This window comes from Symphalangus syndactylus, chromosome 9 (genome assembly GCF_028878055.3).
Source record: "Symphalangus syndactylus isolate Jambi chromosome 9, NHGRI_mSymSyn1-v2.1_pri, whole genome shotgun sequence".
Taxonomy (NCBI): Eukaryota; Metazoa; Chordata; class Mammalia; order Primates; family Hylobatidae; genus Symphalangus; species Symphalangus syndactylus.
Window position 1 is genome coordinate 90,776,147 of NC_072431.2, and position 16,715 is coordinate 90,792,861.

General features: G+C 40.0%; 1 protein-coding gene across 6 annotated transcripts in view; it reads right to left on the bottom strand.

The window, feature by feature from the left end:
- RALA (RAS like proto-oncogene A) overlaps positions 1 to 16,715 on the bottom strand; it is an 83,855-nt gene that overhangs the window by 6,500 nt on the left and 60,640 nt on the right. For all 6 annotated transcript variants that reach the window (XM_055293365.2, XM_063609646.1, XM_063609645.1 and 3 more), the window contains 3 exons: positions 14,656 to 14,806; positions 10,842 to 11,050; positions 4,455 to 4,629 (listed from right to left, as the gene is read on the bottom strand). In XM_055293365.2, coding sequence (XP_055149340.1) covers positions 4,455 to 4,629; positions 10,842 to 11,050; positions 14,656 to 14,769 — 498 coding nt within the window. In that variant the 5' untranslated portion in view covers positions 14,770 to 14,806. The remainder of the gene's footprint in view (positions 1 to 4,454; positions 4,630 to 10,841; positions 11,051 to 14,655; positions 14,807 to 16,715) is intronic.

The following is a 16,715-nucleotide window of genomic DNA, read 5'->3' on the forward strand; positions in this document are numbered from 1 at the left end:
GAGCTAGCATTTGTTCTGTGACAAAGCATGACACTTCACAATTTAATAAAAGGAAATAACACTTGCTATTCCTGAAAATTTGTGATCAGGTTTCTAGCAGTGGATGACATAAGAAATGGGAGATACACTAGCTATTCCAACCATTGTTTTGTTTTGTTTTTGAGACAGGGTCTCACTCCATTACCCAGGCTGGAGGGGTAGTGGTTATGATCTCGGCTCACCGCAGCCTCCACCTACTTCCTAGGCTCAAGCAATCCTCCTGTCTCAGCCTCCTGAGTAACTGGGACTACAGACACTCGCCACCACACCTGGCTAATTTTTGTATTTTTTGTAGAGGTAGGCTTTTGCCATGTTGCCCAGGCTGGTCTCGAACTCCTGGGCTCAAGTAATCTGCCTGCCTTGGCCTACCATAGTGCAAGGATTATAGGCGTGGGCCACTGCACCTGGCCCCAAACATTGTTTTGTGTAAAATATTGAAGAAAGAATGTGAGCATGTGAGCACCAGAGTTGGCCAGACCCAGAAGCCGCAGATGCCACCATGAATCCCGTGACCTTGAGCCAGTTATGTAATCTCCCCACACTGCAGCTTCCTCGTCTAAAAAGTGAGCATCAGAAGAGTATCTATGCCTCACACAATTAAGGATTAAGTGGTTGGTACTTACCACAGTGCCTGGCTCTTATAAACACAAACAAATATTAGCTTTTCTGATTAATAGATTATTTCCTCAGGAAAACAACCATGAACACAAGTATAACCTAATTCTGGAAATTGAATAGTTGCTGCAAATGACTTTTACGTAGCCACTGTGCAGGATGTAGCAGTACATGAAATTATTGTCTTCAGTATAGATTTGCACCTCACTTTACAAGCAGCCTCGTTTAATGTAATTCTGTTTTGGACAGGTGACCACCAACTGCAGACTGTATTAACTGAAACTGGCCACAGCAATGTTTCCTATGTGCTTTTCCAGAATCCTGCCACTTTTCATCAAGAGCTGAAGTCTATTCCCCTTCCTTCTCAACCTAGGTGAGACTTTGTGACTACCTCCAACCTGTAGAATGAGGTAGAAATAATGCTGCATAACTTCAGAGACTATGTCCTAAAAGGCCGTATGGTTTCTGCCTGGTTCTTATTCTCTTGTGACACTTGCCCTTGGAGACTCTGCCCACTGTGCTGTGAGGAAGCCTAAACTAGCACACATGGAAAAGGCCACATGGAGGAGCCCACCTGGAGAGGGACTGAGGCATCCTTGAATAACAGCCAGCATCATCTGGCTGAGCCAGACATGTGCGAACAAGCCTTCAGAACCTAAGTTTAGGTATTTCCAGTGCCTAGACTTGAAGCTTTCAGCTGAGGCAGCTGAGCCAAGCCATTTCCACTGTGCCCTGTTCAAATTCTTGGCCACAGAATGTATGAGCAGAATAAATGACTGTTTTACCCATAAAGGTTCTGGGGTGTACTTTGTTATACAGCCATAGTAACTAAAACGGCCTTATACCTTTATTTTTTATTTTTTGAGAAAGTAATACAGTCATACCTCAGTATCTGTGGGGGATTGGTTCCAGGATGCCTGTGGATACCAAAATCTGTACCTACTCAAGTCCCGCAGCTGGCCCTGCGGAACCCATGGATACAAAAAGCCAGCCCTCCGCATATGCAGGTTTCACATCCTGCTGTATTCTCTGTCTGCATTTATTTGTGGATGCAGAGCCCACTGACATGGAAGCAGACTGCATCTGTGAAAAAAAATCTGCACAGCTCAAATCTGTGTTGTTTGAGGGCCAAGTGTCCATGAATATGGCAAAAAGTTCACAAGGGTACTTACAGTGAAAAGAGCATAAACTGTGGCTTAATTCTCTGGAGGCAACCACAGGTACCAGAGTCTTACATATCCTTATGATGTGTACATAGATAATGTGTATGTATGTGTGTTTAAAACACATGGCAGCAAGTTACAGACACCACTCTGTACTTTGTTTCACTTACTTTATAATTGAAGATCATTTGATATCAGCACATTTAGTTCTATCCTCATTTCTTTTTAATGGTTGGGCAATACTCTATTATTTAAACCAGTCCATTATTGAACACTTGGATATTTCCAGTCTTTTGCTTCTAAAAATAATGCTTCACTCACTACCACTGAACATACATGTATACGTGAGTGCATAGTTTGTTCTGTGTAATACATTTTTAGCACTTAAATTGTTGGGTCATAATTCTGATGGGTATCACAAAACTGCCCTTCCACCAACATATGAGAGGTACCTGTTTTTCTACACTCTTGCCAACAGTATATTCTATTCTCAACTTCTTTGTTTTTTTTCTCCCAAAGTGACGGGTAAAAAAAGGACATTCCACTGTATTTTTAAGTTGTACTTCTCTTTTTATAAGTGAGACCGAGCCTCTCTTCCAGTTTAAAGGCCATTTGTGTTTCCTTTCTACGACATGCCTGTTGCTGTTTTTGGGCCATTTTCCCTAAGTTTTTGGTCTTTTTCTCACTGTCCTGTAAGAGCTGTGCTAATGCAGACACCATACTTCCCAGGGCCTCTGATGCCAACAGATGATCACCAAAAGGACTGTTACAATATAGCTTTCTATCTTGGACTGCCAGTGTCTGCATCTCTTCCCCACTCCCCTTAGGTTCAAATAGTTTTTATAGTGTGTTCTACAACCTACTCGAGACATCAATTAGAAAAGTATATATATACTATGAGAATGTTCAATGTTGCCTTTTAAAACCCTCAATCTTAAAATATATTTTCATTAGTACTTCAAAAATATTTGCCATACAAATTGTCTCTTCAAATCTGTAATTTTCTAATGACTTAGAAATGTCAGGCACAGGCTGGGCATTTTACATATGTGATTTCATTTCATCTTTACAATAATCCTATGAAGCAAGTATTCTTGTTCCCATTTCCAAATGGAAGCTAACTGAAATACCCAAGCCCTAGTTACTGTGTTCGGAAACCATGGTTCCCAGGAAACTATGATAGGGCATGCTATGGACTGAATGCTTGTGTCACCCCAAAATTCATATACTGAAACCCGAATTCCTTATGTGATGGCAATAAGAGATGGGGCCTTTGGGTGGTAATTACGTCACTAGGGTAGGGTTTTCATAATGGAATTAGTATCCTAAGAAGAATCAGAAGAGCTATCTCTCTCTCTGTCATGTGAGGATACAGCAGGAAGGTGTAAGGAAATCCAGCAAATCAGGAAGAAAGCCCTCTCCAGAATCATATTGTCTAAGACCTTGATCTTGAACTCGCCAGCCTCCAGAACTGTGAGAAATAACTTTGTTATTTAAGCAAAACACACATATACACACACATACACATACACACACACACACACTTGCCCTAGTCCTAACCTTAGAAAAAATTAGTATCCTGAATAAAAATCTGTAGTACTCACTTTGTACAGATATCTTAGACCTAAAGGAATCTGACGATGTCTTAAAAAGTTAATAAGCTTAAGACAGCAATGACACTGTCTTAAGACCTACAGCAAAATAACAGAACAAATCTCGAACTTTTTTTTTAACCTAGTACTTTCTGGATCAGGGTTATAAATCTACAAGCACATGCAGCACTTGCTAGAAGTGTAAATTCCCAGGCCCCATTCCAGACCAAATGAATCCAAATCTCTAAGGGTAAGACCCAAGAATGTGTGTTTATCAAGATTTACAGGCAGTTCTTTTGCCTATTACAGCTTGAGAGGCACACTATAAAGCCTAGATACTTGCAGGCTGAAGAAAGACCCCACTTGGAGGCCTTTAAGATTCTGTGCTACCTCAGCCTAGCAGGCAGTCTTTCTAGATACGGGAGCTGGTCTAGGGCAGTGAGATGAAATGTACTTGGGAGTGTTCCACACCTGGTCTTCAGGAAGGGCCACTCTGAACAAAGTGAGAAGACAAGAAAGGAAGGCAGAGGGTTTCCTTTCCTTTCTTTCTCTTTCAGGAGAAAACAAAGGTTAAGGGTGGGGAGTGGAGAGTGGCAGGAGAGATTTTAAAACGCTCTTATCTGTGGGCTTCTTCATCTTGGGAGGTACCCTTATTTTTAAGAACTTAAGTGGGGTTAGGTAGACGTCAGGTCAGAGGTAAGAACGTTTAGTGCTGGAATCTTGGGACTCACACGATTCCTTCGAAATTATCCAAAGACTCAACAGGATAAGGGGGAAAAAAAAGGTCAGGAATGTCATCAGTGCTTTAAAAAAAAAAAAAAGTACATTTAGCTGCAGTGTCTCATGTTTTAATGTCTTCTGGGAAGCTAAGGACAAGGTGAACTAAAATTCCTAACATGTATCTGAGCATTCAGGGATGATAAAAATCAATATACATTAGATCTCTATTTGAAAGTTTCATAGACTCTCCAGACAAAACGGAGCCAAGTTAAAGCAAACCAACCTATTTTAACATGATGCAGTAGTAAAGAGAGTCACGTGTTACCTTGTCAACATTAGCTCGTGTTTTAGCAGATGTTTCCACGTAGTTAACATTCCACTGCTCAGCTCTGTTTTTTGCCTCTTCTACAGAAACCTGCCTTTTATCTTCTAAATCTGATTTGTTACCAACCAGTAGAAATGGAACATTCTCATCTTCTTTTACTCTTAAAATCTGCTCCCTGGATAAGAGAAAATGAAAAAGAAATATTAACATTGTAAGGATAGTACAGAAAGTTCCTGTTTACCCCATACCTAGTTTTCCCTATTGTTAACATCTTCTACTACTGTGGTACACAAATCACAATTAATGAACCAATATTGATACAGTATGAGCAACTAAGGTCCAAACTTTATTCAAACGTGCTTGCTTTTTGCCCGACATCCTTTTTCTGTCCAGGATCCCATCCAGGTTGCCACATGAGATTTAGTTTCGTCATGTCTCTTTAGCCTTGAGTTAGCCATGGTAGTTCTCAGACTTTCCTTGTTTTTGATGACCTTAATAGTTTTGAGGACTGCTGGCTGGCAGTTTGTAGAATGTCTCTCAATTGGGATTTGTCAGATGTTTTCCTCATAATTAAAGTAGGGCTATTGCTTCTTGGCAGGAAGATTTAGAGAGTGCTATTCTTATTGCATCGTATCAAGGGCCCCACCAATTGTTTTTTAAAACCCAAATGTGCCAGAAATTACTGGAAGTCAGACCTTGAGCATAGATTTTGCATTGAGAGGTAGGTTATCCACTGTGAAAGTGTCATCAATTGTAAAGTACCATGGTTCTGCTCTTCCTAGTCATGTAAGTCTGAGCAAAGTACAAAGTACTTCTTTTTTTTTTTTTTTGAGACGGAGTCTCGCTCTGTCGCCCAGGCTGGAGTGCAGTGGCGCGATCTCGGCTCACTGCAAGCTCCGCCTCCTGGGTTCACGCCATTCTCCTGCAGTACAAAGTACTTCTTACCTCAGTTTCCTCATCTATAAAATGGAGCTAACAATTATACCTTCCTTATAAAGTTGCTATGAGGGTTAAATGTGAAGTGCTTGTAACTGCATGGAACAGAGTAAATATTCAAAAAATGTTAGCTCATTATTAATCTACTGGAAGAAATGTTTTCTTGTAAAATCAACAAACAAAAGGAAATCTGTAAGACTCAGGTTTACTAATTTGCTACCTTAAAAATGCCTCTCCTTTGAAATTATTAAGAGCTGTTGAAGCTATAGGAACGTAAGTAAAGTCAGCCCTCTGTATCCACAGACTCAACTAACTGCAAATAAAAAATATCTTTTAAAACCCCCAAAACAGCCAGGTGCAGTGGCTCATACCTGTAAACCCAGCACTTTGGGAGGCTGAGGCAGGAGGACTGCTTGAGGCTAGGAGTTCAATACCAGCCCAGGCAACATAGTGAGACCCCATATCTATAAAAAATAGAAAAAAAAAAAATTGGCCGGGTGTAGTAGTGTGCACCTGTAGTCCTAGCTACTCAGGAAGATCGCTTGGGCCCAGGAGTTCAAGGCTGCAGTGAGCCATGATTACATCACTGTACTCTAGCCTGGATGACAGAGTAAGACCCTGTCTCAAAAAAAAATCAAAAACCAAAAAAATGCCACAATAAAAAGTAAAACAAAATTTAAAATGCAGAATAACAACTATTTACATAGCAATTACACTGTATTAGCTATTAAAAGTAATCTAGAGATGACTTAAGGTACATGGGAGGATGTGCATAGGCTATCTGCAAATACCACACCATTTTATAGAAGAGACTTGAATATCCATGGATGTCGGTATCCACAAGGAGTCCTGAAACCAATCCCTGCCCCGCCCTGATACTGAGGGACGACTGTATTTTAGAATAAGAGAAAATGAGAAAATTAAAGGGATATTAGAATGGCAAATCAGCAAAGTACACTTGGTTTTGCAGGCATTTTTTTTTTTTTTTTTGGAGACAGGGTCTTACTCTGCCACCCAGGCTGGAGTGCAGTGGCATGATCACGGCTCACTGCAGCCTCAACCTCCTGGGCTCAAGCAATTCTCTCACTTCAACTTCCCGAGTAGCACACCTATACTATAAGCATGCACCACCACACCCAGTTAATTTTTTTTCTTTTTTTCTTTTTTTTGTAGAGACAGGGTTTCACCATGTTGTCCAGACTGGTCTTGAACTCCTGAGCTCAAGTGATCTGCCTGCCTCGGCCTCCCAAAGCGCTGGGATTATTGCTGTGAGCCACTGTACCTGGCTGCAGGCATTTTATAGTGATGCTTGAAAAACTGGGAAAAATCTTCTTCTTGCCTTATTTTCAGATTATTCTATTCTGTGCTTCTTAGACAATGTTTCCTAAATACCACCACCACACTACTACCACTAACATTTTACTCAGCGCTTACAATGTGCCAAACACTGCTTTCAGGACTTATATTTTCTCATTTAATCCTTACCTAAACCCATGAAGTTAGTATCATTATTATTCTTATCCTACAGATGAGGAAACTGACACACACAGAAATTATGTTAACTTGCTCAGAGTCACACTTAAGTAGAACCAGGACTGAGAAATCCAACTCCAGAGCACACAATGAACTTGTACAGTAGATATCACGAGAATACGAAGGCAGACCTCCTGGATTTTAACTCTATGCTATTCCTGACTGCACAAGCTGGGGCAAGCCACTTAACCACCCTGCATTTCTGTTTCTTCATTTATAAATTTGGATGTCACTTTTTTGAAAAAAGTCAAATTTAAGACATCACTAGTTCTCAATCTTATTTTACAGACTCTAAGAAAAACTGCAGGCAATTATAACTGTATGGTGCCATATCATAAGACACAGCCCTGAGAGATGTTAAAATGTACATCTTATAATCTATGAAATCCAGTAGTATCTACCTCACAGTGTTGTTTGAGAAACTGGTTTATATATGTGAATGCTTAGAACAGTCTGGCTCCTGGTAAGTGTTGCATGAGTATGAGGTAGTGTTACTATTATTATTACTTCATTCACTTGATTACTCATGATGTAGCAAACATTCTAACACATTCGACACTCATAGAAGTTCTTTGGACCTGAACTCTCAGTTCTTCTAATGTGAATAGACTATAGGCTGCACAGACTACAGGCCACAGAGAAAGTAAACTCCATTCTTCACTGATTTGTATTTGTCTTAAACATCCTTTTAGAAAATAAAATGTCAAACAAGCATGGTATCTGGGTGATGCAGGCTAAGATGTACAGCACTACACAGTGCTATGATGCTTCCTACAACTCACATGATTTCTTGCAAAAACCACATAAACTTTCACCATGATTACTATTAAATATATGTGGTACTTGTGAAGGGCATTTTGGCCAATCACAATCCTTTTCTAGGGTGTGCTGTGACTTTCTTAACCAGTTTCCTTTGTGAATGAGGGCCTGAATGCTGTTCTTTTTTCTTTTTTTTATTATACTTTAAGTTGTAGGGTACATGTGCACAACGTGCAGGTTTGTTACATAGGTATACGTGTGCCATGTTGGTTTGCTGCACCCACCAACTCGTCATTTACATTAGGTATTTCTCCTAATGCTATTCCTCCCCCAGCCCCCCACCCCACAACAGGCCCCAGTGTGTGATGTTCCCTGCCCTGTGTGTCCAAGTGTTCTCATTGTTCAGTTCCCACCTATGAGTGAAAACATGCAGTGTTTGGTTTTCTGTCCTTGTAATAGTTTGCTCAGAATGATGGTTTCCAGCTTCATCCATGTCCCTGCGAAGGACATGAACTCATCCTTTTTTATGGCTCCACAGTATTCCATGGTGCCACATTTTCTTAATCCAGTCTATCACTGATGGACATTTGGGTTGACTCCAAGTCTTTGCTATTGTGAATAGTGCCGCAATAAACATACATGTGCATGTGTCTTCATAGCAGCATGATTTATAATCCTTTCGGTATATACCCAGTAATGGGATCGCTGGGTCAAATGGTATTTCTATTTTAGATCCTTGAGGAATCGCCACACTGTCTTCCACAATGGTTAAACTAATTTACACTCTCACCAAAAGTGTAAAAGCGTCCCTATTTCTCCACATCCTCTCCAGCATCTGTTGTTTCCTGACTTTTTAATAATCACCACTGAATGAAGCTGTTAACAACAACTAACCTGCCACTCAGTCTCACCACTTGGAAGGTGAGACTGACTCAGGTGTTTGTAACTCTAGCACCTCTGGTCATATGTGTGTATATATAGTCATGAATTTATTTCTTATAAATACCTACTAAGCTACTCTGAGTCAGGTGCTGCAGGGAAACCAATACTGAAAAACTATAGTGTGATTGATGCTGGCAGAAACACGGCTGTGGAAAACCTGGACCTACTGGGTTCCGAGGTGAGAAGATGCTATTTTTTTAGAGTTAATAGATTGGTTTCATTAGCAACTTTGCTGGATGTCAGAGAAAAGTAATTCTATGGTATAAACTTCATATACATTTTCCTTAATATAATACTCCCTTTAAATACAGTTTTAGAAGCCATTACAGAATTTCAGAATAGGGAAGTACAATCTGGTCCAACTTCATTTTTGACATAGGAAAGTAAAAACCAAAAGGGTTTTTGAATCAAAACAAATGTTTACTAAACATGTACTTACTATAGATTGTATGCTAGCAACTGTGTCGTATATAGGTACTGGGGATACTGAGACAGGAAAGGAATGGGTGTTAAGTGTGATACTGGAGCTGTAGCAAGGACATTGCATATATAGACGAGGAAGTAATGGATTTTGTGGATCACAGAGATGACCAGGAAGGCTAAAGGGAGGAGCTGATATTTATGCTACCCTTTTATTTATTTATGCTACTCTTGCAGTTTAGAACACGTGGAGTGCCTACTGTAACCATTCAGACCTTTTCAAAGAAGCCTTTCATATTGTTGGTGAGTCACTAGGGTCATTTTTATTTATGGCAGGGGCATTGGAGGTATGCCCTAAGAGTAATGAATCACCCTTATTTTCTGTAATAGTAATAGCCCAAGATTCTTGCATGAAAATACCTTATTCTCTTGAGATACCACTTTGACTTTGGTGACTATGGTGATAACATTTATTCCATTACTTAGAACAAGACTTGCTACATTATAAGCACTCAAATATCTGCTGAATGAATAAGCATTGGCATTTATATAACTTTCAACATGTCTCCCACAATTACAAGCTACCAGAGTCTGCCATCCTTTGCCTGCCATCATATATGAAATTCCTTCCTCATAGAAACCAACAAACTTTATAAATAAATCTATACTTCAGAGTTTTTCAATTACCTGCTTTTTGCAAAGAATGCTCTCTTAGAATAAGTTCTTGAGATTTTCAAGCGTGCATAAAAAGGAATGCTCTGTGTAAACCTTGGTTTAGTTTTTTGCTCACCCACCTGAAATGCCCTCTTTCCTTATGTGTGAAAATCCTTCTTTTCTTCAAGCTCATCTATTTCATGAAGGTTTCCCAGCTTCTTTCCCCTCCCGGATCCTCTGCACTAACCACTGCCCATGTTTCCTACTATGTCACTAACTTGCTCTTGGTTAAATGCCTTATATATTCATCTACGCTGTGTGAATCTTGAAAATAGAGGATATACTACATGCTTCTTTTCTGTCCTCCATAATCAAGTAGACACTTCACACAGAAATAAAAATATGTATCATTTAATTAAAGAACACTTGATTTATGCATGTAGTATTTGCAAGACCACGCAAGAACTCTATGCCAAATTCCTCTTAGATATAGAGGAGCACCTCTTTCCCCTTCACCAAAACCACCTCCTCTAAAACCAAATGGGTTCCAGATTTTGATTAAACAATAAATATTAAAAATATTATATTATATAACAATCTAATGTGCCCATCTACAGAGATACTATTTCTATTAAAAAATTCATTCATTCTGAAGGTTCCCATGTAATAAGAAAAAGAAACAAAAAATTCAGTCTGTGCTATCAGGGCATCTATATTTTGAGGAGGATGGCAACGTGCCTACTGAGCATTACATAGGTGCTGAGAAACCATGACTAACAGAGAAAGACATAAAACCTGAGTAAGCTCCATTATGTGCTCTAAGTATGAACTGTTATGGCAGTAATAGTTTACACTAAAGAGAAATACTTCAGTAACTCATAGAGACTCTGGGTAACTGAAGCTGTCACAAAATCAAACTCCGATACAGGGGACACTGGGAGAGCTGTAAGACTATGCAAAGTATCCTAACTGTGTGTACGTAACACAGTAGAGAGAGTCATATACTGATATCAAAAAGGGAATAAACACAATTAGAGACAGAGTAAAAGACTAACAAGTTAGGACCTCTAGTTGTCTACTTGTTTCTGGGGAAGAAATTGTTGTATAGTATGTCACAAGCAACAACATTACTCTAGGACATACCTGAAGTCAGCTGTAGCTGCAAAGGATTCCATTTCTGTAATAGAGAAAACACAAAGGAACCCCTCCCCGCTTCGGAAGTAGTTGTCTCTAATTGCAGCGTAGTCCTCCTGCCCAGCTGTATCTAAGATATCGATCTGTACTTCCTCCCCATCTAGCACTACCTTCTTCCGATAGCTGTCTGCTTTGGTAGGCTCATAGTCCTCCACAAACTAGAAAAGATAAAAACACACCAATTTTTTAATTATTATGTTTCAAAACTTCTTATTTTGAAATAATTATAAATTCATGTGAAGCTGCCAAAATAGTACAAGAAGAGTTCTGTATACCCTTTGCCCAGATTCCTCCAATGGTAAAAACTATATTAATTTTAATTTTAGATAATTTGTTGGTTTCCTCATTTGCAAAAAGAGAGGGCTGAATTATTACCTCTAGGCTGTTTACAGCTTGAAAACAGCTTTTCTTCCTTAAAACACAATACCTGCAAAAACTATTACACATATATTTTACCAAATTTATAATAATCTTTTTTCTATGTAACTCTAAATATAAATTTTCATACCAGAATTGTGGAAATAACTTAAAAGTCAATATTTTGATAAGCACTGAAAGTATCATTGAATCCCTTCTTTTTCTAAAATGAACTAAGTCAATAAAGTGATTTACACTACTCAATGGAAAGTCAAATCTTAAACTTTATGAGACTTCTTCCCAAACTTTTGATTTTTTAAGTACAATTCAACAACTTTACATTCCCACTCCTATCGTCAGCCCCATAAATCTCACTTTAATATACCTTGATAAACCAGTAGGTAGGTAGGTAGGTAGGCAGGTAGATGATAAGTATGTGTGTATGTATGCAGACAAGGCCTTACTATGTTGCCCAGGCTGGTCTTGAACTCCTGGGCTCAAATAATCCTACTGCCTTGGTCTCCCAAAGTGCTGGGATCACAGGTGTGAGCCACCATGCCCGGCCTATCTTTTGGTATCATTGTTAGCATGTATTCATTTACACACAGACATTTGTGGGTTTTTTATTAGCTCCTGTACCTATTTTCATTATCTGACATATTCTTATTTATTTGCTATGACTGTAGCCTGTCATTAGAATTTAACCCTCAGAGCAGGGACCTTGCATATGCTATTCATCATTATATCTCTAAAGCCTGTAACAGTGCCTGGTACATGGTAGACACTCAATAAATAATTATTTTAAAAATGGACACAGTGTATTTGTAACTGTAAAAGTTAAATAACATTCCACCACATTTACATGCTATTAATGTGCTTAGTCATTCATTAAAAGTTAGGCATGTGGGCTAGGTGTGGTGGCCCATGCCTGTAATGCCAGCAGTTAGGGAGGCTGAGGTGAGTGGATCACTTGAGCCCAGGAGTTCAAGATCAGATTGGGACACATGGCAAAACCCTGTGATATGGTTTGGCTCTGTGTCCCCACCCAAATCTCATGTTGAACTGTAATTCCCAATGTTGGGGGAGGGATCAGGTGGGAGGTGACTGGATCATGGGGGCAGATTTCCCTCATGCTGTTCTCAAGATCGTGAGTTCTCACGAGATCTGATGGTTTTTAAAGTGTGTGGCACCTCCTCCCTCGCTCGCACGTGCTTGCTCACACACACACTCTCTCTCTCTCTCCCTCCCCTGCCCCAACATGTGAGGATGTACTTGCTTTCCCTTCACCCTCTGCCACAATTGTAGGTCTCCTGAAGCCTCCTAGTCATGCTCCCTGTTAAGCCTGTGGAACTGTGAGTCAATTAAATCTCTTTTCTTCATAAATTACCCCAGTGTCAGGTAGTTCTTTATAGTAGTGTGAGAATAAACGGATACACCCTGTCTCTACAAAAATATACAACAATTAGCTGGGCAGAGTGGCACATGCCTGTAGTCTCGGCTACTTGGAAGGCTAAAATGGGAGGATTGCTTGAGCCTGGGAGGTGGAGGTTGCAGTGAGCTGAGACTGCACCACTGCAAGGGCAACAGAGCAAGACGTTATCTTTAAAAAAAAAAAAAAAAAAAAGGCATGTGAATATTCTTACTTTTGGCTTCCTTATTGTCAAGAGGAGACTGATTTAACGATTAGTCTGAGAGAAGATTAGCTCTTAAATAAACAGTATGAAAAAAAGAATTGAACAAATAAATCAGTAATTTCATTTAAAGTACCATGTCAATCCACTCTCCATAAACTTTTTTTTCTTAAGAGACAGAGGTCTTGCTCTGTTGTGTAGGCTGGAATGCAGTGGCACAGTCATTGCTCACTGTGACCTCCAATGCAAATGATCCTCCTGCCTCAGCCTCCTAAGTAACTAGGAAAACAGGCATGCAGCACCACGCCCAGCTAATTTTTAAATTTTTTTCATAGAGACAGGGTCTCACTTTGTTGCCACCTGGTTCAAGCTCCTAGCCTCAAGTGATTCTCCCACCTACACCTTCCCTAAACTTTTTAATTCACTCACTAACAAGCATGACAACTGACCGATTTAAGCGTTTCATGTATGTGTGTAAAAAGAATGGTGAGACATAGGCAATAGAAAAAGACATGGGGAGTTGGGTGCACTGGCTCACACCTGTAATCCCAGCTTTGGGAGCCCAAGGTGGGAGGATCGCCCTGGGCAACAGAGTGAGACCCTGGTCTCTATTTAAAAAAAATAAAAGGTAAAAAAAGAGATAAAGACATGCGGTGGGAAAAATCCGTAGGGATATTTTTAGTCAAAAGACTAGGTTTAACACTTTGTTGCTCATCACAGATCACTTTTCTTGGGTAAGTTGGATAACTCTCTGAGGTTCTGTTTTCACATCTGTAAAATGGGGATATCACCATCTCCCACACAAGATTGTTACGAGGACTAAGTTCTCTGCAACAATAAAACTGGCTTTTATTGGGAGAAAACAGAAGTGAGGATAAATGTTTACACTGGGTTACCAACTCTTAAATCATTAAGACTTGATAACATTCCTGCAGGGAAAGACTATATTGCTATATATAGGCTACACCTTAACTCAAGGATGATGAAGTCTGATATGAATACATGCATACAAATCTGTAACCTGTGTAGTAATTATAAATTTTAGTGACTCAGCCTGCTTAATGATGAGTGTAGTGCCATGCCAAACACACAATAAACGACTTTTTCATCAAGTTTATTAAAAGATTTTTTTTTTTGAGATGGGAGTCTTGCTCTGTCACCCAGGCTGGAGTGCAGTGGCGTGATCTCGGCTCACTGCAAGCTCCGCCTCCCAGGTTCACACCATTCTCCTGCCTCAGCCTCCCGAGTAGCTGGGACTACAGGTGCCCGCCACCATGCCCAGTTAATTTTTTGTATTTTTAGTATAGACGGGGTTTCACTGTGTTAGCCAGGATGGTCTCGATCTCCTAACCTCGTGATCTGCCCATCTCAGCCTCCCAAAGTGCTGGGATTAGGCGGGAGCCATCGTGCCCAGCCTAAAAGATATTTTATATATGTTAACCTCAAGTCTCTATTAAGTATTATACACACCACTTCTATTAATTAAAAGTAGGAATATCCAATAAAACCTAAAAACAAAAAAGCTAAAGTTAGATTACTAAAAAAAAGTGTAGTTTTTAGTTTAGCTTTGTTTTTAAAGCATGAGGTTTTTAAGGACCATAAGTTCCTGATTTGTAAAATCAAGTTATGTACAGATGGCTCTACAGACAAAAATGAAAAAAAAATTATTAGTAATTTCAAGGATTCAAAGAATCCATACAAAATAGCACCAAACTAAGCTAGGGAAATACTCTCTGAAAGCCTAAACTTTGATCCATTATAAAATTAGCACTTACCTCATCGTACATGAACTGCAGAGTCAGAGCTGACTTGCCCACACCACCACTGCCCACCATGATGACTTTGTGTAAGGCCAAAGAATTCTGACCCTTGGGCTTATTTGCGGCCATCTTGTGTCTCAGTTTTCACCAAAGGATTAAGAAGAATCTAAGAAGAATGAAAGAATAAGTAATGCTCTGTACATTCTTCTTTAGAATTCCAGTGTAAGAAAGAGATATGTCCTTAGAGTTCAATATACTAGTTTTCAATCTGTAGTGATTTTAAACAGATGGCAAATGAAGAATGCTCACTTAGGGGAAGAACCATGAACCATTTATCAGATAATACCATGGCAATAAAACAAGCCTATGACTCAAGGGTATTTCTCTTAAAATAGTTGGGTTTCAGTAATGAGCTATGATCAAAAGGGAAAATTTCCCAGTATGACTGCATGCTGACAATAATGGGGTATCAGCTGCACTGAAATATGTCCACACAGATATGAAAGCAGGCTAAAGAATCTCTTTGTTGTTACACTAATTTATATTGGCAATAATTAAAGAGATGTTTCTTCCTCTTCTTTTTTTTTTTTGAGACGGAGTCTCGCACTGTCGCCCAGGCTGGAGTGCAGTGGCGTGATCTCGGCTTACTGCAGCCTCCACCTCCCAGGTTCAAGCGATTCTTGTGCCTCAGCCTCCTGAGTAGCCGGGACTACAAGTGCACACCACCATGCTTGGCTAGCTTTTGCATTTTTAGTAGAGACAGGGTTTCGCCATGTTGGCCAGGCTGGCCTCAAACTCTTGGCCTCAAATGATCTGCCTGCCTTGGCCTCCCAAAGCGCTGGGATTACAGGCGTGAGCCACCACGCCCCCGACCAAGATGTTTCTCTTGAGTAAGAAACAAGTGACCAAAAAAAGACTGCTAATGCGTTTACTACATCATGCCTCACATTAAGGACCTCATTGAAATGCTTACTTACTGCTATTTTATAGAAGACATCCCATCCTAACAACTTGGTAGCAGAATTATAAACAGAATTTAACACTGTATACCCCAACTAACAGATTACTGGAACATCTGTTTCTTGGGATGGCTGGCCAATCTAACTTAAATGCTTGGATCTAGCATGCCTTCACTTTTCTCAGAGCATCCACTGTTTAATACATTTTTACACTTAGTGTGGAGAGGCCAGGTTCTTACAGAAGTTGTAGTGACCTTTGGCCATGCTGACTTGGCCTTAGAAAAAATCCTGTGAGGCCACAACAAACACTCTGAATGTGTGTGGAGAGCCAAGCAAAGAGATTTTTTGTTATTGGGGGTTGAGGGGGTTGCACCCCTTGTTCTCAGCAACTCTTTGACTTGTTTCGGACCAAACAGCTTTTTAAGTTGCAGTTCCCAGAACCACGCCCCTTCCTGTTTACCTCTCTATCTTGGGCCAATCTTTCCTAGCTTAGCTGCATCAGACCCACAACGGTCTCCTTCTGTTCTTCACTTTTCTATGCCTCTTGGCCTTTGCCACGCAGCTTCCTCTGTCTGGCATATTCTTATTCCATCTGGCTAACTCCTCTTTGTTTTTGGGTCTCAGCCTTACCTGAAACTCTCAGCCTAAACTAGGTTCTCCTCTGCTCTGTGCTCTCAGATAGCATCTGATACTTTTCCTTCATAACCCTTATCACAAGTTGAAATTGCCTGAATATGTATTAGGTTGGCGCCAAAGTAATTGCGGTTTTGGCCATTACTTCCAATGGCAAAACTGCAATTACTTTTGCACCAACTTAATAGTGTAAGTATTCCTCTAGTATGCCAGAAACAGTTCAGGGCCATGTTCATTTGGGTTAATAGTCTGCTTAATGTAACTAACATGGCTGGCAAAATCAGCCATTTAGTGCAAAAGCGTTGAATGAATGAATGAATGAATGAATACACAAATGTTTGCAGTCTGACTTAACCCTGAGAACTGCTTTAAGCTAAGCTTGTCCAACCTGCGGCCCGTGGGCCACATGCGGCCCTTTGAATGCCCAACACAAATTTGTAAACTTTCTTAAAACATTATGCGACTTTTTTTTTTTTTTTTAGC